Genomic DNA, 21,378 nt, shown 5'->3' on the forward strand with positions numbered 1-21,378 from the left:
CCCAAAAAAAAAAAAAAAAAAAAAAAACCTGAGAGTGAGGCTTGGACAACTCCAGTACCTTGTTTATCAACTGATAAACAGAGCTCTTTCCCCTTCCTCCACTGAAGTTGTGAGTTGCTTCTGTATTTGCAAGTTTTGAAGACTGTCACTACCATTTCTGTCATCTGGGCTCTGAACCTGACCAAACCATGCCAATTGTACTTCCATAACATCTCTTGAATCTCTTGGTGACCCACACCCTCATTACCACTGCTACAGTTAATTCAGGAATTAATTTTCTCTGACCTACTCACCACTGCCCCACCTCACCCCACCCTCCAGTATCTTGTGAAAACAGGCATTCAGAGGGAGCCCAGGGTGCTTGTTTTTCCTAGCTTCATAATGCTAACCACCTGTTGCACATTGCAGAGCCCTCAATATTCCCACCAACCCTGCCCCACTTTTTCAGGATCTGGTAGTGCCTTTTCTTGTAAATTGTCTGATTAAAAAACTTAAAGCACTAGATGAAGATCTTTTGTAAATTTCTTTCAAAATTGGTCCTAGTTTAAAGAGACCACTGGCTTTCCAACTTTTATCTGCTGCTTATAAAAAGTGTAGTGTTGTTGACTGGGGAAGTTAGGCTCTTCTGGTGCAGCCCCAGAAAGATCCAAGGAATCAGAATCATTGTGACCTAAACCAGTGTAACTTCACTGCTATCAGATTATTTCTAAGGCTGCAGCTTTGGTCAAGCTACTCCCTATACCCCAAAGCTGTTGGGATCCCCACTGCTTTCAGAAGGTTTAAATCAGTTCCAGACAGCCTGGTATTCCGGATATATTACATATTGGCTTAGAACTACATTTCCAACCTTATATAATCTGTCATTTTACACCCTGCTCCCTGTACACCACATGTCATAGCCAAATGGGTATGTCTAAGGCCCCTTGGTCTGGAATGCCCTACTCATTCCCTCTCCCGTGCCCTTCATTCTCTGCATCATAAATTCTCCCCTGCTTCATAGATCTAGTGCCCTCTCTGCCGTAAGCCTTCTTGGACTTGCCCAGGTGAAAATAATACATTTATCGTCTATAACACCTAAAAATTTTGTATCCTGGATTAGAGTTGTTTATATACGTTGCTCCCACTAGCTGGATGTTCTCACAGAGCAGGAATCACAGGTACATTTTATGTCCCTACAACATCTAGCACATAGTAAGCACTTACTATTTTTTTGATGAATAAATTGTCATTTAGTCAGTTTCCACTTGTGATTCACCTGGTCGTTGGGCTAAAGTCGAGAGTACTTTGATTAATTGGTATAGCTCCACACTATGAAAGTCTTGTTTGTGGAGAAACTTGTTCATCGTTCCCCTCAGCTCACCATGATCCTGTTCCACTAAATTTCTCATTCACTGAAGTTTCCAGATAGGGCATCGTAGTCAAAGTGAGCCTGTGGGCCTATGTATTTTTGCTTGATACGTCTTAGAAGTTTACCAGTGTACTGAGAAGATGATCAGACTAGGATTCAGAATACAGACCTGAATTAGAATTCCACATCTCCATCTAAGCTTAGGTGAGTCATTAAAAATCTCTTGGTCTTAGTTTCCTCTGTAAGGGAGAAGTTGCGTGAGATAGTTTCAGATGTCACATTGGAATGAAAATCAAGGCCTATATAAATGCTTTTGAACAGGAGGCTGCAAACTTTTTCTTTAAAGGACCAGATAATATTTTAGGCTTTGCCAGGAATACAGTATGTGTTGCAGCTACTCAACTCTGCTGTTAGTAGCTTGAAAGCGGCCGTAAACAATATGTTTACTAGTGGCCTAGCTGCATTCCAGTATTTTATTTACAAGAACAGGCAGCAGACATGATTTGCTGACCTATGCTTTAGAAGTTAGTTAGTGGTCAGCGTAGGCTAATCCAAGAAACCTGAACGTGTCTTAAATGGAATATGGACTCTTGGCTTTGTTTTTTTTCATATGACAAAAGTAACTTCATTATTTGAGTTTTTATAGTACAGATGTGAATAGTCAATAAGTCCACTGTCATCCTCAGCTTCTTCCCTGGGTAACCACTGTTACCTATCATACTTTTTAAAGCATATGTGGTATATCCACTTTGGATAAAGGTCTAACAATTTCCTGTACAAGTAAATATACACTTACCCCATGATCTCCAGCAGTTTACCCAAGAGAAATGAAAACATATGTCCACAAAAATACACAAAATATTCATAGTAGCTCCAAACTGGAAAGAGCCCAGGTGTCCGGCAGTAGAATGGATAAACAAACCAGTGTCCACACAGTGGAATACTACTCAACAGTAAAAAGGAGCAAACTACAGGTAACACAAAACATGGGTAAATCCCACAATTAGGCTGAGCAGAAAAGAAGCTTTACCAAAGAGAATATGCCATATAATTTCATTTCTTTGAAATTCTAAATCAAGCCATACTTACCTATGCTGGGGAAAAGCCCAGAATGGTGTTTGCCTCTAGGATGGTGGTCATGGGGATTGACTGGGAAGGGGCATGAGAACTTTATAGGGTGTTGGCAATGATAGCTGTTTGAATCATAGAGGTGAATGTATTTCTCAACAACCGTGTCATGGTACCTTGGAGATTTGTGTATTTTGCTGAATGCAATTTCCCCTCAATTTTAGTTAATGTAATGTTGAAGTATTTAGGGGTTAAGTGTACTGACATCTGCAACTTGAAATTCTTAAAAAAAAAATAGATAAGAGGTAAATATAGTAGACTTTACTGTAGAATCTAGGTGGGGTTTATGCGTGTTCACTTACATTTCTTTTAACTTTTCTGTGTATTTGTAAGTATTCCTAATTGGATATTGGAGAAAAAAGAATACATGAATATATTGTTTCTCTTCACTGCCTTCTACCAGTCGCAGTCTTTCCCACAGATAATGATTGCTTATCAGTTTTCCTACCAGTCCTTTTTCAACACACTTATATATGTGTATATGTATATATGTGTGTGTGTGTGTGTGTGTGTGTATATGTATATGAGTATATATGGACTATGTAGGAATAATTAATTTTCCACTTTTACATGAGTAATAGGAAGAATGTATGTTCTAGAACATGCTTTTTTTCACTTAATATGTCTTGACTGTTTCCATGTCTCTGTCTCTCTCTCCCCCCCCCATTTATTTATCTCATTCCTTTGAGTCATTGCATAATATTCCATAGTGTGGGGATATATATCCAAGATATATATATATTTCTTTGTGATGAATATTTAGATTGTTTGCAATTTTTGTCTTGCAAATTGTGCAGTGCATGTGTGCAACTATTTATCCAGGGTAGTCACTGAGAAATGGAATCACCAGTTTATAGTATATGTTTATTTTTATATTAATTTATTGTCCTCCAGAAAAGCTGTACCAGTGTATACTCTCACCAGCAGGGATCAAATTACCTGTTTCCCTTCAACTTTCTGAGCATTGGTTATCATCACTCTTTAAAAATTTTTGCCAGTTTGATGGGATGCTGGTGTCTTGGTTGGTTTAATTTGCAGTATCTCTGATAATTGCAACTTATGTTTGCTCAGTTTTCGTTTCTTTACAGCGACCTGCTCGTCTTTTTGCTGTCTTTTGTCTCTTAATTCTTTTATTTTAAAAATTGTACTTGTTTAAATAAATATTATTACAAATTTAACAGTCTTTTATAGGCAGTTCCTGATCACTTATCTCAAAATATATTGAATAATCCATCATTTTCTCACTGATTTGAAGTGCCCGCTTTGTTACTTGGGTTTTATATGGCTCCTTTCCTGATTATTGTTATGTTTTATTATTAATCTGTATCTCTGTTCCTGTGTCATTATCACTCTATAGCATGTAAGCTCTATGTAAGCGTTTAAAATAAAATAAATTTGTGAAATCTGTGCGAGTACTGTCTGTTTCGTTTTGGTATCTGGAGAGTGCTAGCCTTATAAAGATTTAGGTAACTTACGGAGCATACAAAAAGGAGAGCTTGTGTGTAGAGAAAGAATCTACTTGAAAATTGGGAGAACTAAAGCCGTTTGGACATAGTGTCTCTTTTAGGGATAGAGCTCTTTATTTCTTGTAACAACTTCTGATTTGAATATGTTTATTTTCTTTAAAAATCATATATTTCATCTATTTTCGAGCTTACTAGTTGGAAATTGGTTTTATTGATAAAATTAATGATTTTTTTTTGCATTTGTTTCCATTAACTTGTGCTTGTATCTTAAATCTCCTACTTTCCTTGAATTTATTTTACTCTTGAGTTTAAAACCTGGCTTTTTTGGTTAGTCTGGTTTTTTAGTGAATGCGTATAAGGCTATGGATTTTCCTTTGTGTTCTGCTTTGGTTACATGATTGTTTTGAATTTTGAATGTTTTGGGTTTTGTTGTCTTTTTAATCCAAAGCAGTCCATTTTCTAAATTTTTGTTATACTTTTTTGTTATACTTCTAATTTTTTGTTATACTTCTAATTTTTTGTTATACTTCTCTAACATACTTTGATTTTGAAAAATGTGGCCTTGATTTTTTTTTTTTTTTAGGTTATTTTTTATTTTGTTTTGGTTTGGTTTTTTTGAAATTTAAGTCATGGTCAGTTTCGAGGCAATGTTCCAGGTTTATAAAGAGTATATTTTCTGGTGGCTACAAAGTTTTACATATATTATATAACTATTAGTTGTGTTTTTAAAATATTATCCTTTTTGTTATTGTTTACCTGATCTGTGGATTTCTGGAAGAGGTACGTTAAAATCTCTACAGATGATTGTGATAAATTTTGCTTTACATATCTTAAGCCACTTAGCATCACAAATGTTCATGGCTTTTATGCTGTATCTTCTTGATGTGTTTTGTTTACTTTTTATTAATAGAGAATATCTTTGCTTTGTTAATACCTTTTGCCTTGAATTCTAAATAGTTTGCTTACAGGAATAATGCCACTTCTACATTTCTTTTTGTTAGCCAAGATCTACTTTATTTTCAACCAATATGTGTTATAATTTTAGGTTTTTATCTATAAATAGCATTTATTTATAGTGCTATAAGGTTTTCTTTAACCCACTTTGAGAATGTCTTTTATTAGACTACTATTAAATTATTCCTACCTTAATATTTTTGGGATTTTAACTTGTTATTAAATTAAAATCAAATTTTAACTGTGTAAAATACAGACTAATGTAGTGGCAAAAGGAGATCATTGGCTGGCTGAAGGATGTACAGATTGCAAACGGGCACAAGGAACCTTTCAGAGGTGATAGAAATGTTCTGTATCATTAGTGTAGTGGTGGTTTCACAATACATGCAACTGTCTACTCATTGGGATTGTGCGCTTGGAATCAATGAAAATTATTGTATGTAAGTTATTCCTCAGACCTGATAAGGAAAAGAAATTAAAATCAACACTTACTTAGATGTTACCAGCAAGTCTTACTGGTTTCTTTGCTCACCATTGCTTTATATATTTTTCTTGTCTTAGATTTTTAAAGAAAACTTTAAAAAATGAAAAATACAATTATATTAGCTTTTTCTAGAATTTAGTCTGTGAACTTTGTCCTTTTTTTTCAGGTTAGATAATATATAAGTTTTTCTTCCAAAAAGAAGGAAATGAAGACAGTGTAGCTAAAACTTAAAGCCTCCTCAGTTTGGAATATACTGTTTTATTTTTGGCTGATGAGATACCTGTCAGTCATATTTCTCTGCTCTAGGTAAAACCCATTTTATCTTCTTAGAAGCTTTAAGAAATTTTCACTTTATTTTTAGTATTCTGAAATTTTACCTTTTTCTATCTAGGTATAGGGTATTTTCTAATATTTTTCAATCTTTTCCAATCTAGACACAAAATGTGTTATTTCTTTGGGCATTCCTCCCCATCCCCTTTTCTGGTGGAATTCCTGTTGGATTTATTGATATTCTGGTTCTGTCTCCCGTGTCTCAGCAATCTCCGTACACACTCTCTGTCTTTTTGCCCAGTATTGTAAAACACCTTGGTTTGATCTTTTAGCTCACTGAATTTTCTTTGGCTTGGCTAGTTCTCTAGGTTAGGCCTTCTTCCAAATTTTTGTTTTTTAAATAACTTTATTGAGGTATAATTGTGACATATGGTAAACTGCACGTATTTAAAATTAAAATGTATAACTTGAGTTTTGATGTGTATTCACCTATATGCATATACATATATTGTACCCATGGAACTATCGCTCTAATCAAGGTAATGAAAATATTCATCACTCCCCAGATTTCCTCTTTCCCATTTGTAATCCTTTTCTTTCCCTACCTCCCCAGTATCCGGGCAAAAATAGATCTGTTTTTTGACAGTTTAGATTCGTTTGTATTTTCTGAAACTTTAAATGCATGGAATCATGTAGCTTGTTCTCTTTGGGGTCAGGAGTGCTGAGTTGTTTCATTCAGCACAGTTACTTTGAGAAGTAGTTCATGAATAGTATTCCATTGTATTATATGCCAGAATTTATTTATTAATTCATCTGTAGATGTGCTTTTGGGTTGTTTGGAGTTTTTAGTGATTACAAATACAGCATTTACGAATATTCATACACTTCTGTGAACGTGTGCTTTCGTTTTTCTTGGTTAAATATCTAGGAATGGATTGGCTGGATCCTGTCATAGGCATATGCTACTAACTTTTCAAAAAATTGTTTTCCAAAATCAGTTTTTGTTTTGGCACATTCCCACCAGCAGGTATTAGAGGGTCAGCTGCCCCGCTCCTAGATCATCACTTGGTATGGTCGGTCTTTAGAATTTCTAGCGTTCTGGTGAGCATGTAGTGGTTTTGATTTGCCCTTCCTGGATAACTAGTGATGTTGAGTATGTTTTCATGAGCTTTAGTGTTTTGCAATTCTCATTACATTTTTGATGAAGTTTCTGTTCAAAACGTTTGTCCATGTTTTAGAAATTTGTTTTGTTGTAAGAGTTCTTTATATATTCTAGATTGCAAATAAGTAATTTATTGGTTTCATATTATGCAAAATATTTTTCCCAGTCTTTGGTTTGCTTTTTTGTTAGGTGTCTGGATTTTTTTTTTATTATTATTTGACTCTTCTCCAGTTCAGCTATCTACTAAGTTTTAAAATTTTAACAATCAGAATATGAAATCAGATTTTGAAAAATTATCCTCTTACCTTATACTCTGTATTTTAATTATACTCATGCTACCCCCCCTGGTTCTGTACCCTGTTACAACCCAGTTTTTTCAGGCATTACTTTCTTTGTTGCATTTGATACTTTATTGGATTAGTTTTTCTTCTCAGTATTTTGTAATTATTGGTTCTCTGCACCTCCTCTTTGTATTTAGACATCCCTGTCATAGCATTCAGGGATGAGGCATAGGTAGCCAAGAGCTGGTCAGGTATGGAGATTCTCTATGGAGAGATTTAGATTTTTACCAACCCATCCAGGACCTTGCCCAGTTTTTATCCCAAACCCCAATGTTCCCGTCTTCATAGCATGTACAAAAATTAACACACGGTGGATCAAAGACCCAAACTTAAAGAGCTAAAACTAAAAATTCTTAGAAGAAAATATAATTACAAGTCTTCATGACTTTGGATTAGGCAGTGGTGTTTTCGATATGATACCAAAAGTCAAGCAACCAAGGAGAAAAATAGATAAGTTGGACTTCCTTGAGATTAAGAACTTCTCTGCTTTAAAGGACACTGTCGGCGCCCAGCGGGGCATGGCGTCCGAGCAAGGCGGGCATCAGCTGGCGGCCAGTGCTGGGTCCTGGGCTGGGGCCGAGAGCCAAGGCAGGCAGGGCCACTTTCTGCAGCTCGCTGGCCGCGACGACGGCGCAGGCGCCAGCGAGGCCCATGGGGAGTGGCGGCGCAGCCAGGCGGGTGAGACCGTCGCCCGGGGCCCTGGCCCGCGCTCTACCGGAGCGATGCTTTTCGCGCTCGGGGAGCTGGTGCAGTTGCTGGGCTTCGCTCCCTTCGAGGTCTTCGTGCAACTGATGGCCCTTTCGGTGTTCTCTGTGCTGCTGGCCCTGCGTGTGGACGGCCTGGCTCCGGCCTCTGCTGGTGGAACGTGTTCGTGCCCTTCTTCGCCGCTGACCAGCTCAGCACCAACTTCACTACTGTCGTTTCCGTCGTTGCCGTGCGCCTCTTCCAAGCGGCTGGCCGTGCTCCACCTTTTCTGGGTCCTCACGGTTCTTAGCCTGAAGCTCGTCTTCGAGATGTTGCTGTGCCAGAAGCTGGTGGAGCGGACTCGGGAGCTCTGGTTCGGCCTGATCACGTCTCCGGTCTTCATTCTCCTGCAGCTGCTCATGATCCCTGCCTGCCGGTCAACTAGGCTCGCAGAAGAAAAGCTAGAATGCGGGACCCCACGCCGAGGTCCCACTTCCGCCGCACCAGAGGAGGAGTCTTGGTCTGAAAGCCACCTTGTGCCCTGCTGAGTGCCCAGCTTCCTCTCTAAAAGTCATGTCTGAAATTGTTCCCTCAGCAGGGCTGAAAAGAGCAGCCTTGATTCTTAAAACGTATTCCCTCTTATTTCATGCTTTGAATAGCTAATCTTGAACTGAGATCCTGAGAAGGCCAGACAGTCCTGAACTCCTCTGACAGTTGGAAACTGCATATAAGTAAAATGTCCTGATGGGCTCTGAGTATTTTCATGGATCCTGGGAAAGTACCCACTGTGCAAAGGCTGCAAAGCTGGACTCGGGATTTCCGCAGGCCAACAGTGCTGACCTGAGAGCTTACTGTCCCATCCTGCCAGACAAGACTTCCTTAGATGCTTGAGCTCTAAAAAGTGTAACCAGGCAGACAGGAGTATGTTGAATAAGCATGATCAGGACCCTATCTGGGTATCTGTCGCCTGAGAAAAGAACTTGCTTTCAAGGCACTGCTTGGTTTCCTACCCCAGCAGATTTCAGTGTCACAACTTTTCCACCACCTCGTGGCCAGCACTGTTAGCGCACCTGAGACCTTTAGGCCACCCTAAGGGACTAGAGAGAGGAATAGGTGCTCTGATGCGCATTGCCGTTGAGACCTACACGTGGGAAGTTTGCGAGTGGTCTCAGCCCACACCTGTCAGCCTAAGGGCTTTGGTTTGATGCCAGTCGGGTGCCAAATGAGAACATTTGCTGAGATAAAAATAAAATAAGAATGTTTTGCTGAAAAAAATAATAATAAAGGGCACTGTCATGAAAGTGAAAAGACAACCCACAGAATGGGAGAAAATAATTGAACATCATGTATCTGACAAGAGGCTCGTGCCTATAATATATAAAGAACTCTTAGAACTCAATAAAAAGACAACCAAATTTAAAAATGGGCCAAGGATCTGAATAGACAGTTCTCTAAAGAAGGTACAAATGACCAATAAGCTCATGAAAAAATGCTCAACATCATTAGTCATTAGGGAAATGCAAATTAAACCCACTAGGAAGTATTAATGAGAATGTGGAGAAATTGGAATCCTGCTGGTGGGAATGTAGAATGTTGTAGATGCTTTGGAAAATAGTCTGGTACTTAACTCAAAATACTAAACAGAATTACCATATGATCAAGCAGTTCCACTCATAGGTGAATGAAATGTGAACTATACCTCAATAAATAGCTCCTTATAAAAATTTGAATATACAAAGGACTTTACATTTGTACTTGTCCATATAATTGATTTTTTAAAAGATTATACCTGCCTCTGCTTTAAGTTATTTTTAACTATAAACAGGTTATTAATTTATTTACCAAGGGGAAGTTGTTTCTCATCAGAATTCTCTGAGGATAAGGCATAGTCTTTCTGTTGTCTAGGTACCCTCAGGTAACTAGGAAGTTTGCAGAAGTAGGGAGTCAGATCACGGTTCAACACACGGTCTCAAAGTGTGTTTGAGACCTGTTCCCTGCTTACATTAACTAGCACTGAGGCAGACATGGCACACTGAACAGGTCCCATCTGCACTACCTATTACTCAGGTAGGGTAGCTCAATTCGTTTCATCCCTGTCATTGTCAGGAATGCATCTGAGTAAATAACTGCAAGATACTGATATATAAGAACAGCAGTTTACAACTTCTGTTTTTATTTTCAGGTTTTTTTTTCTTAGTGTAGGAGAAAGGTGGTTAAGTTGATAAAGTACTGCCATCCTTGCGAGTGGTCTTTATATGTGGTTTTTACAAGTGAGATTAATTTTAGTTTTTAAATGTTAAGTGTGTTCTTGGCGAGAGGATCTTATCAAGCAGGGGAAATTGGCTTCAGTGCTGAAAATCACTTATCTACTCGGTACACTCCCTACATTCAAAATTGACTTAATGGCCACTAGTACATGGCATCAGGTTTGGGGCATGGCTGTTAATCTGTGTATCTATTTTATGAACCTAACTTTTTTTTTTTGAGATTTTTTTGATGTGGACCATTTTTAAAGTCTTTATTGAATTTGCTACAATATTGCTTCTGTTTTATGTTGTGGTTTTTTTTTTTTTTGGCCCCGAAGCATGTGGGATCTTAGCTCCCCTACCAGGGATGGAACCCGCACCCCCTGCATTGGAAGGTGAAGTCTTAACCGCTGGACCACCAGGGAAGTCCCAACCCAACTCTTTATAGGAAGTTTTTACACTTCTGTTCGTGTTTGCTATATGTTCATTTGCTTTGTAACCGTTTTTATAAATCCGCTTTATATTATTTTTCCTGAAAATTTAAAATCAAATTTGAAAATGGTAAGCATATTTTCAGATGACTTTGAAACACCGCTAAATAATTAAACTCCTGGCACCTGTTTTAAACTTCTCCAGTTTAATATCTCCTGCGTCAGTTGACAAACTACTGTGGCCTCAGTCTGCCTGCTCTATAAGTGAGACTTTACTGGATGGAACACATTCCCCACTCATTATCACATTTATATATTTGTACCCTGGTCTGCTCTGTGGAGGAGTTTATCCATTAGTTCCTACAAATACTCAGATCTGAAAGAATGGTTTTTCTTCTGTATCTCATTAAACCATCCTTTGGGCTTTGCACGTATTTCATCTACCTCTGTAGTAAACTGATCACTTCTTTGAGATTGGTCTTCCTTTGTGTTTCTGCAACAGGATCACTCTGTGTGATAGGGAAGTGATGCTGTCTGGAGGCGACATCCTGTGCTCCTTTCTTCCTTCTGTCCTTTCGCTCCCTATTTTGGCCTCCTGGTAATTGGGGCAGGGGGAGGATGGGGAATGCTGGTCTAAATTAAAATGAAATTGCTTTAACTGTTTCCCCTTTGCTTAGAAAAAGGGGAGGTAGTTTCCTGGCCCGCAGGTAACAAATGAAAGTTATCTAGCTTTTGCCACAATCTGTTTCGGGGTCACAGGGTCTTTTGAGCATCACAGGAACGTTGTAGAGCCACTCTGCAGAAGAAAAATGGATATATTCAGAACTGTATTATTACAGAAGTCATAGAAGCTCTGAAGTTAATCCTTCTGGGGATGAGTGAGGGTGAAGGGTCCATAGATTCCAGGTTAGGAACCCCTGCTCTAGCCCTTCTGCTAAGACAAATATTAATAAGCAGGTTTATCTTAAGACTGGAAAATGAAGCTGATGTTAATTCAACTTTGGGGAATTAAGTGTTCTTTACTGTTGCTGTAACTGGGGATTTATTGAATATTCTTTGATCAGATTTTTTTTTGGCTGTGCTGCGTGGCATGTGGGATCTTAGCTCCCTGACCAGGGATCCAACCCGTGCCCTCTGCATTGGAAGCGCGGAGTCTTAACCATTGTACTGCCAGGGAAGTCCCCTTTGATCAGTTTTTAAATGTTCAAATATAAATGTGTGACGTTAACAATATATTCTAATATATAATCTTGATGGTGACCACTTAAGATGTTAGATCTTTGAATATAGACATTTGAGAAAAATAATTCTACATGTTCACAAAATAAATCACTGGCTTAGGATAGGTCTTAGTGTTTCCAGATTGTGAAGAAAAAAAGGTTAAGCCCTTGATGTTGAAACTTGCGTCTGCCAGCTCTTGCTGCGTGCTTAGCAGGGAGTTGTCAAGTCCCACTGGTTGGGATGCTCCTCTCTTCACTTCTGCATGACGCTTCCACTCAACCAGTGTTTCCTATACTTTATTCATTGATACCAGCTTCATGATTTACCTTCTCTGCATGTTTCCTGGCTATACTCTAAATCAGCTCACTTTTTAAAACCCAAATTTATGCTAATAATTACTGTGAAATACAGGGTTGATGTGCTAATTCTTTTTTTTTTTTTTTGTCCGCCTGTGCGGCATGCAGAACTTCCCCTAGGATTGAACCCATGGCTCCTGTAGTGGAAGCACGGAGTCTTAACCACTGGACCACTGGGGAAGTCCTATGTGTTAATTTTTTTGTTTGTCACGTATACATACTGGGGGTTTTGTCCAACCTAAAATCATCTTTTTTCTTTCTAGAGAGCATTAACTCCATTTCGGGAAATACTCCCTTATGTGCTGGAATTTTAAAGCTCTGATCTTGAATCAGTATGATCTGTGGAAGCTACTTGTACTTGGAAGTATCAGAGGAGAGGAGGGGGTCACAGGATGTGGGTGGGTGCTGCCTGCTGAAATACCCCTTGCTTGGGCAAATTCATATCGCTCTGAATATGAAGATACTTGGCTGTGTGCATGGCAAAGCTTGGAGTTCTAGCCTTGCAATGATGGGTCTGTTTTTTTACCCTGGCCACATCACACACACACACACACACACACACACATGCACACACACACACACACACAATGTGTATATCTTCAACTTTGTGAGTTTTATTTTCTTTTACAGGTTTGATCTTGCTCTTCTACCTAGTCTTTTATGGGTTCCTGGCTGCACTCTTTACATTCACAATGTGGGCTATGCTTCAGACTCTGAACGATGAGATTCCAAAATATCGTGACCAGATTCCTAGTCCAGGTAATTAATTATGTTGTGATTATCATGGCTTGTAACAAAATTGGGTTATACTTTATCTTCTCCGTAAGTCTGTATTATATAGCCGGTAGAAGATGTTAAACTTTAGGGTTAGATAATGTGAAAGTTTTGATTTTGTTTGTTGTTTAATATTTACATAGTGATATAAAGACCTTTAATATTTACATAGTGATATAAAGACCTTTAATATTTACATACTGATATAAAAACCTTTAATATTTACACAGTGATACAAAACCCTGGCTGATAAATCTTGAGTCTTTTGCCAAGAGTAAGCAGAAATGAATATTGAGAGTTAAAGTGAAGCCAGATTGATGAATATAGTTATAATTATGAATGGTGTTTATGAATATTGTGTAGTAATTTCACTTTGCTCTGAGTAATTTACTTATGAAGTATATATTTCAGCTCTGGTGTGGGTTAGAGCATTGGTCTTGTAAAATACATGCTTCATGTTTTTGTTTGTTTTTTTGCGGTACGCGGGCCTCTCACTGTTGTGGCCTCTCCCATTGCGGAGCACAGGCTCCGGATGCGCAGGCTCAGCGGCCATGGCTCATGGGCCCAGCCGCTCCCCGGCATGTGGGATCTTCCCGGACCGGGGCACGAACCCGTGTCCCCTGCATCGGCAGGTGGACTCTCAACCACTGCGCCACCAAGGAAGCCCCATGCTTCGTGTTTTTAATTGCTTAGTGTGGAAATGGTAAGAAGTCAATAGAGAATAAAATGAGCATACTCTTAATATGTTGAATTATTCTCTATTGATTGTCTTAGGGAAAAAAATTTCCTCTAGGATACTGGAGAATGTACCTTCGTACAGAAGAAAATCTTAACTGGAGCACTTGTTTAAGTCACATTTTCTCCTTCCTGATTTTATTCTTTTTAAACAGTTGGTCTTTGAATGTTAGCTCCGCTTTCGTTGGTGCACACGGCCCTTGTCCTCAAAGTGCTAGTAAATAACAATAATGTGCAGAACTCCAGTGTATCTAATTCCCAGAAATATAAACAACGTCCAGAGATGCTAGCAAAGGGACGGCTCTCCATGGAGGACCGTGATTTGGGCAGCAGGCAGAGTGGGCATGCAGGCCGAGTGGGCATGCAGGCCAGGGAAGGTGGGAGTCTGCAGCAGGAGGTTTCTGTCTGCAGCAGTGGTTCTCTTCCAGCAGTGATTTGCCCCCCAAGGCCATTCAGCACTGTCTGGAGACATTTTTGGTTGTCACAACTGCAGACATGCTACTGTGAGTAGAGGCCAGGGGTGCTGCTAAACATCCCTATAGTGCATGGTACAACGTCCCACAACAAAGAATCATCCAGTCCAGAATGTCAGTAGGCCCACGGCTGAGGAACCCTAGCCTAGATCCTTGCCCACTGCATGGACTTCTCAGCTACATCAGCAGCGAGATTGAACCAGTTTCCCCAACCAGTTTTCTTAAAAAATTTGTTCTCACAGCTTTTCCTTTGTTTGCAGCTAATATTTATCTAAATATCATGAATAACTCTTTTGGTCTATTTGACCATGTATCTGAGACCAGCTCCATGCTAATTTTTTCCTCATCTTTCATTGTAGCCCTGCTTTCTTTCTACCTAGATGAATTCTAAGATAATTATTTCTCTTGCTGCCTTAAGTTATGTGACTATTACTGTTGAACATAAGCTGATCTATTTCAGAAATATTAAACCATTTATAATTTCATGAATAATCAGTAAAATGTGTTCAATATACTTTTTTAAGTATATACTTTTAAACTGAGTTCCTTAAAATCATTCACCAAGTGTATTATAGTACTTAAAAACTTAATATTAGTTCAAATAAACAAATATATATGCACACGTATTCATATTATATATCAATATAATATTAGATGAATGTATACTAGTTTGTTAAATATGATTTTCTCTTCATAAAGGAATTATGGGTAATTAAATTTTATTTCTACTTCTTCTTTTTTCTAAGGTTTTTGGTTTTTTTTTTTAACAATGACCATATTAAGTTTTTTTGGGTTTTTTTGGGTTTTTTTTTTGCGGTACGCGGGCCTCTCACTGTTGCAGCCTCTCCCGTTGCGGAGCACAGGCTCCGGACGCGCAGGCTTAGCGGCCATGGCTCACGGGCCCAGCCGCTCCGCGGCATATGGGATCTTCCCAGACCGGGGCACGAACCCGCGTCCCCTGCATCGGCAGGCGGACTCTCAACCACTCCGCCACCAGGGAGGCCCTAAGTTTTATTTTTAAATGGCATCATTTCAATAATGTATTTGCACCTGGTAAAATAAATGCTAGTTTGAAATCGGTATGTGTATTAACATATACATGCATATGATATAAACATGTACCATCCATGCACACCCCTATAGATGTACACACATGCATACACATATTCATGCTCCAATAGTTTAAATTGTAAAGACGTAAGAGTTACTGTAGTTTTCACATGCTATTGATGTTCATGGTTTGGGGTAAGCCAAGACTATTTGGAGGACGTAGGTGTACTGCGTCAAAAAATGCAGCTGTACGACACACTCCTGCTGTGTTTTTTTTTTACTTAAGAGTTTCAAACAGGCTGTTAAATGAACTAAGGCTCCAAGAGCATTGCTCAGCAAGATCTAAGAAGTAACTTGTATCAGAAATTCAGTTTTAGACATTCTGGTCTACAGAGTTTTTGTAAATTGAGTCATTTAAAACTTCCCATAGAAATAAGTCATGTTAAAGGAATGTAATCTTTTTTTTTTTATAAAGCATAGACATTTTCATATTTTTCTTTAAAATTTCTTTCAAACTGGATGTTTTATTAAAAGTTGGGTTTTTCTTAAAGTTGGGTGTTTTTATACAGTTATGTATAAGCTGTATGTATACTTTTTCACTTACAGTATAGTATGTCTTGTTCCTTCTGTAAAACCTTAAAAATGAAAACATACAATTTCAGACATACACAGATGGTCACTTCATATACTGGATGGTCAGGTTTTATTTCTACATTGAACATTTTTATTAAAGAGTCAGAAAGTTACTATTGATTTTGTAGTAGGTGGAGGGGTAAGGAAAAAAAGGCATATGAGATCCTCCAAATCCAAGTGATCTGGTATGTTGAGATAGTAGGTGAATGGGGAATCTAATTGGGGCTCTTTTGTGCTGTATATGGAATAAGATTTGCTCTGCCATTCGGGAACATTGAGTGTTTCATCATAGGAGTAGCATCGGATCTATTGTAGTTTAACTCAAGAACCGTGCAGATCAACAAAGGCAAGTATTTAGGATTTGAAAGAAACTGGGTTTGATCTAAAACGAATTAGATGTCTATGAGCAGCAATTTTTTCTTTTTGGCTGCATTGGGTCTTCATTGCTGTGCACAGGCTTTCTCTAGTTGCGGCGAGCAGGGGCTGCTCTTCGTTGCGGTGCGCAGGCTTCTCATCATGATGGCTTCTCGTTGCGGAGCACGGGCTGTAGGCGTGCGGGCTCAGTAGTTGCAGCACGTGGGCTTCAGTAGTTGCAGTACATGGAGAGCAGCAAAAGCAATTTTAATGAAAACTAAAACAACCTTGTTATTTTCAGATTCAAGGCAAGGCTTATCTATAATAACTTTGATATATGGGGAATGTTTAGAAACTAGTGAGAATTTTAGGATTTTTTTGTTTAAGCCTTTGTGCAAGGCTGAATGTAGATCTAATGCTTTTAAATTAAACAAATTTTTTTTATGAAGTAGAGTTGATTTACAGTGCTGTGCCAATCTGCTGTACAGCACGGTGACTCAGTTATACATGTACAGACACACTTTTGATCTAATGCTTTTAAATCAAGGAAAGCTTAAAGTTGGAAACCTGATTGTTAGAGATAAATAGGCTTACATTTTCTGTTAATAAACTCATGCAAACATATTCTATATACATGGGTGTTGATTGCTAATGTGAAATTGTTGGTGGTTATGAGTCAATTCAGTATGAGAAAACCACATTTTAGTTATCGAGCAGTGTTTATTATTGAAGGAAGAATATTTAACGGTAGAGTTAAAATTGTATAGCCCTCTTTCACTGAATAAGGTAAGCTTTCTTTACGAATGTTTTCATACAGTTGTTATTTGAATGACAAAAGTGCTTAGATTTTGATTTGCTAAAATTTTCTCTGTATATTAATGGCAAATGGGCAAAACCTAAAAATATTTAATAGAAAATGCATGTAGAAAGTACAAAGTAAAACTTGCATCTTTTAAGTTAAGGAACAGAGCAATTCTAACTAAGATTTAGAGGAGGTTTCTAATTGGTAATGTCCGAGGTGATTGTGAAGGTGTGGAATTTTTTCATTTTAGATGTCTCTTCGTAGTCAGGTAGAAGTGGGAGGTTCTTGATAATTTCAACCTACCTGTGAAAACAGTTTCCACAAAATTTACTGAGATCTTCCTTTTTAGAGATAAGAGTAAGGAGAAGGAGGGAGAGAAGGGAATTGCTATAATTAATTTCCCCCCTTTTCTTTTATCTCTATAGGGCTTATGGTTTTTCCAAAACCGGTGACGGCATTGGATTTTTCATTCAGCGTGTCTAATCCAGAATCCTATAGAGGGTACATCAGTGACCTTAAGAAATTTCTAAAGTGTAAGTATGTTTTTTTAGAGTAAGTTAAAGATTTTAGTTATTACAGAAACTAGTACCAAATTATGATTACTTTTAGAAACATTATTCTTAGAGTTTGTCTTGCCTTTTTCTTTCTTTCTGTTAAACACAGTCAATTGAGAGGACTTGGCAAGTAGAATTTACGATTATTCATGATGAATTTATGATTCGTCCGTATTCTGACTTACGGAAAGCACAGGGGCCTAACCCTCATGGGCAGTTTATTTGATCTTTTTTTTATCTACCCTTGAATAAGTACATGAGTAAGTTCATTGAAGCATAACATTTATATCTGCATCAAAACAAATAGCATGTGACTAATGGAGCAAAACTATATTATGAAATGATGCCTCTAAGGATTTGGATCTTCGGGTCCAGTGTAGTGCTTGCGGTGTGGCGACGAGGAATGGTGTTCTTCATTAAAAGAAAAAAAAAGTTTGTGTATCGGTTGTGAGTTTTTCAGAGCTACTGGTTTGCAGTGCTTTCTATTAGCCGTCCTGGCCCAGTTTTCTCTTCCGTTTTGTCTGCCCTGGCTCCATGGTATTAACATCCACCCGAATAGCCATCAAGCGCCATGGCCTCTTGGTTCATGGCTGCCGCAGCTCTTCCTCAGCCACAGTCTCCTGCAGTTGCTTCTGAGAATGTGCAGGACTCCATTGCCACGGTCGCTGATGGGGCTCCGTATACAACCTTCTCGTTTGCTTAACTTGCCCTCGCTCTTTGTCTCCCTCACTGGGACTTCCAGTTCACTGACCCTTTTATTTTATCCCAGCCGTTCCCCGCTCAGCTGCCCTTCTGGTCAAGCTTGTCAATTCCATAGTTTTTCATTTCATTTTTACTTAAGCCAGTACTCTAAAATCCCTCGCCTCTTAGTCCGTTTGTCATAAAACTTGCAAGTAGATGAAGCCGTGTAATGCCCCTAGATGAAGCCCTGTAATTCCTGGATGGAGCTCTTCCTTTGAGCCTGCCCTCTGAAGACTAATTAGCACTGTGAATACTTGATCACCTCCCTCAAATGGATCGGATCTACTGCCTGGCAATCCTGCTGAATTTCCCTGGGTAATTCTCTGAAGGGATTATTTCCAGCCTCTACTCAAAACTCTAGCTCCTTACCTTTTCCCCTATAACTCACTTTCTTCATATAACCTGGTTTCCTACTTCAAGAGAAACTAGAAATACTCAGGTGGAAACTCCCCCAGTTTCCTTGTTACCAGTAAAACCAGCCTTCAGTTGCAGCCTTTTTGTCTGTGGTTTTCCTCCTGCTCTGACAAGGGGAGCTGCCCTTCCTCTTATCTAAGTCCACCTATCCGGGTCACGTTTTGCATCTCGTCCCCTCTCACTGCCTCGAGCATTATGCTAGTTACTGATCCTTCTCATATATGTTTAGCCTCTCTGTTGGATCCTTTCTTAAATCAAAAACCTTTTGATTCTGGTCTTCTACTACCTACCGTCCTAAATCTCTTTCCCTTGGAAGTTAAATGTATATTTATTATTTAAATGGAGATGTTTTTGTGAGAGTATAATCCATGGTTTGAAAACCAAATAGTAAAGAAAGGCTTATAAGTAGAACAATAATTCCCTGCCGTACTCTGTTCTAGCTGCAGTCCTGTTCCTTTATTCAACAAATACTTCTTTTTGAGGGTCTTTTTTGTGTCAAGCACTCTTCTAATTTCCATCAATGAACAAAGTTTCTGTGTTCATGGAGTTTTTATAATCTAGCGGTGTGTTAGAAGGTAATAAGTGCTGTGAAGGAAAATAAGGCAGAGAAGGGAAATAGGGAGAGTTGAGAGGGCTGCAATTTTAAGCAGAGTGGTCTGGGAAGGCCTCATTGAAAGGGAATGTTTGAGGAAAGATCTAAGGATGAGGGAAGTAGCCATGGAACTACCCAGCAGTAGGTGCAAAGGCCCTGAGGCTCACAATGTCCAATGTGTTCAGCGTTCATCAAGGAAGTCAGAGGGGCTGGATGGAGTAAGTGGGGAGAGAGTAGTAGGAGATTGAGGTCAGGGAGTTACAGGAGGACCGGATTGTGTAGGCCTTAGAGGCTGTTGTTCAGTTCTTTGACTTTCACAGTGACCAAGATGGAGGTTCTTAAGCAGAGAATAACATCATCTCACTCAGATTTTTAAAGGATCACTCAGGCTGTTTTTTGAGACTAGACTGTAGAGGGGAATCAGGGAAGCTGGTTAGGAGGCCATTGCAGTCACCTAGGTGAGTGGAGATAGTGGCAAGGTCAGGAGCAGTGAGGCCGTGAGAAATCGTCTGATTCTGGATACATTTTCAACAGGAAATAACTTCATACTTTTGAACTTTTTCTTCTGTATCTTTAAATGCAATCTGCTGGCTCTTGATTTATCACTTTTATACATTGTCTTTACTTCCTGCCATGTTAAATGAGGATTTAGCTCACATGCCTCACACCTTCACCTAATCTCAATTCAAAAGTAATTGAATTACTATTTTATTTTCATTATTGGTTGCCTTCTTATACTTGTCTTTACGTCATATTCTACCATCTGTAGAGACTCTCGTCTAACTCCCTTATTTGTATACCATCGTTTGAGAGTTCTCTTATGTCCCTTTTTTCTGGAGAACTCCTCCCTAGAGTCCTTCCCCTCTGCTGCAGTCTGTACTGATTTCTGTTTAGGGCTTCGACCACCCAGCTGTCATCTGGGGAGTTCGTTTGATCCCTTTCAGATTGGATTCACTGTTTCTTGGCTCCTGCCTTCTTTTTCTTTATTTATTCCCTAGTTTTGATGGAGTATATTCTCAAATAACTTTGTAAGAAAAGATACACGAATACTCTTCCATTGTATATATACCACTGTACTATTTAGCCACAGAAAAAGAATGAAATTTTACTATTTGCAGCAACATGGATGGACCTTAAGGGCATGATGCTAAGTGAAATGAACAGACAAATACCAAATGATCTCACTTACATGTGGAATCTAAGAAACAAATAAGAAAACCAAGCTCATAGATGCAGAGAACAGATAGATTGGTTGTTGCCAGAGGCAGCAGGGGGCAGGGCTGAAGTTGTGAAGGAAGGTCAAAAGGTACACACTTCCAGTTAGAAATACATAAGCCCTGGGGATGTAATGTACAGCATGGTGACGATAGTTAACACTACTGTATTGCGTATTGGGAAATTCCTAAGAGAGTAGATCTTAAAAGTCCTCATCACAAGAAAAAAATTTGTAACTTACATAGCGACAAGATGTTAACTAGACTTATCGTGGTGATCATTTCACAATGTGTACAAATATTCAAGCATTCATTGTGTTGTACACCTGAAACATAATGTTATATGTGAATTATATCTCAATTTGTATTTAAATTAAAAAAATGTTTTTAAGATACATGGAATGTAGGTTTTTAATCCTTTCATTTCTGAAAGTGACTTAATTCTGCTTTTATTCTAGTTTAGCTGTGTACAGAATTTTAGTTCCTTTGTATTTGCCTTTTTCTGCTCAACAGTGTTGGTTTTTTGTTTTTGTTTTTAAATGTATTTCCTTAGGGTTCTAAAATTTCCAAGTGTTGGTGTCAGTCTCTAAAATATCACTTTGTTGGAAACTTGATGGGGTCTTTCGGGATGAAGAGTTAGATTCTCCAGTTGAGGAAACTTATTACTTGAAAATTTCCTCACCTCAGTTTTCTGGTTCTCTTTCTAGAGCTATTCTGTTAGTTGTTGGGTTTTGGATCTCTTGTTTGTCTCTCATTTTCTACTTTTGCTTTATTATACTGGGGATTTACTTTTAGATCTTCAGTGTTCAGCACGCCCTCCCCCCTCCCTTTTTTTAAACTTTGTATTGTCATTGTTGCTCTTAGGAATGCCTTTCTGGTGTTTAAAAGATACAGTCTCTTGTTAAAAGATACATTATCTGCTCTGGGTTTGTTTTTTCCCCCCCCCCCTTG

At 38.7% G+C, this 21,378-nt stretch overlaps 1 protein-coding gene and 1 pseudogene across 1 annotated transcript in view; both read left to right on the forward strand.

Moving 5' to 3' along the window:
* Window positions 1–21,378, forward strand: part of ATP1B3 (ATPase Na+/K+ transporting subunit beta 3) — a 44,242-nt gene that overhangs the window by 7,192 nt on the left and 15,672 nt on the right. The window contains exons 2-3 of the mRNA XM_024769096.1: window positions 12,722–12,850; window positions 17,338–17,445. Of these exons, the coding sequence (XP_024624864.1) occupies window positions 12,722–12,850; window positions 17,338–17,445 (237 nt within the window). The remainder of the gene's footprint in view (window positions 1–12,721; window positions 12,851–17,337; window positions 17,446–21,378) is intronic.
* On the forward strand, window positions 7,876–8,385 carry LOC112415935 (transmembrane protein 203-like; annotated as a pseudogene).

The sequence above is a fragment of the Neophocaena asiaeorientalis genome, unplaced genomic scaffold (assembly GCF_003031525.2).
Source record: "Neophocaena asiaeorientalis asiaeorientalis breed wild unplaced genomic scaffold, Neophocaena_asiaeorientalis_V1.1 scaffold118, whole genome shotgun sequence".
Classification (NCBI taxonomy): domain Eukaryota; kingdom Metazoa; phylum Chordata; class Mammalia; order Artiodactyla; family Phocoenidae; genus Neophocaena; species Neophocaena asiaeorientalis.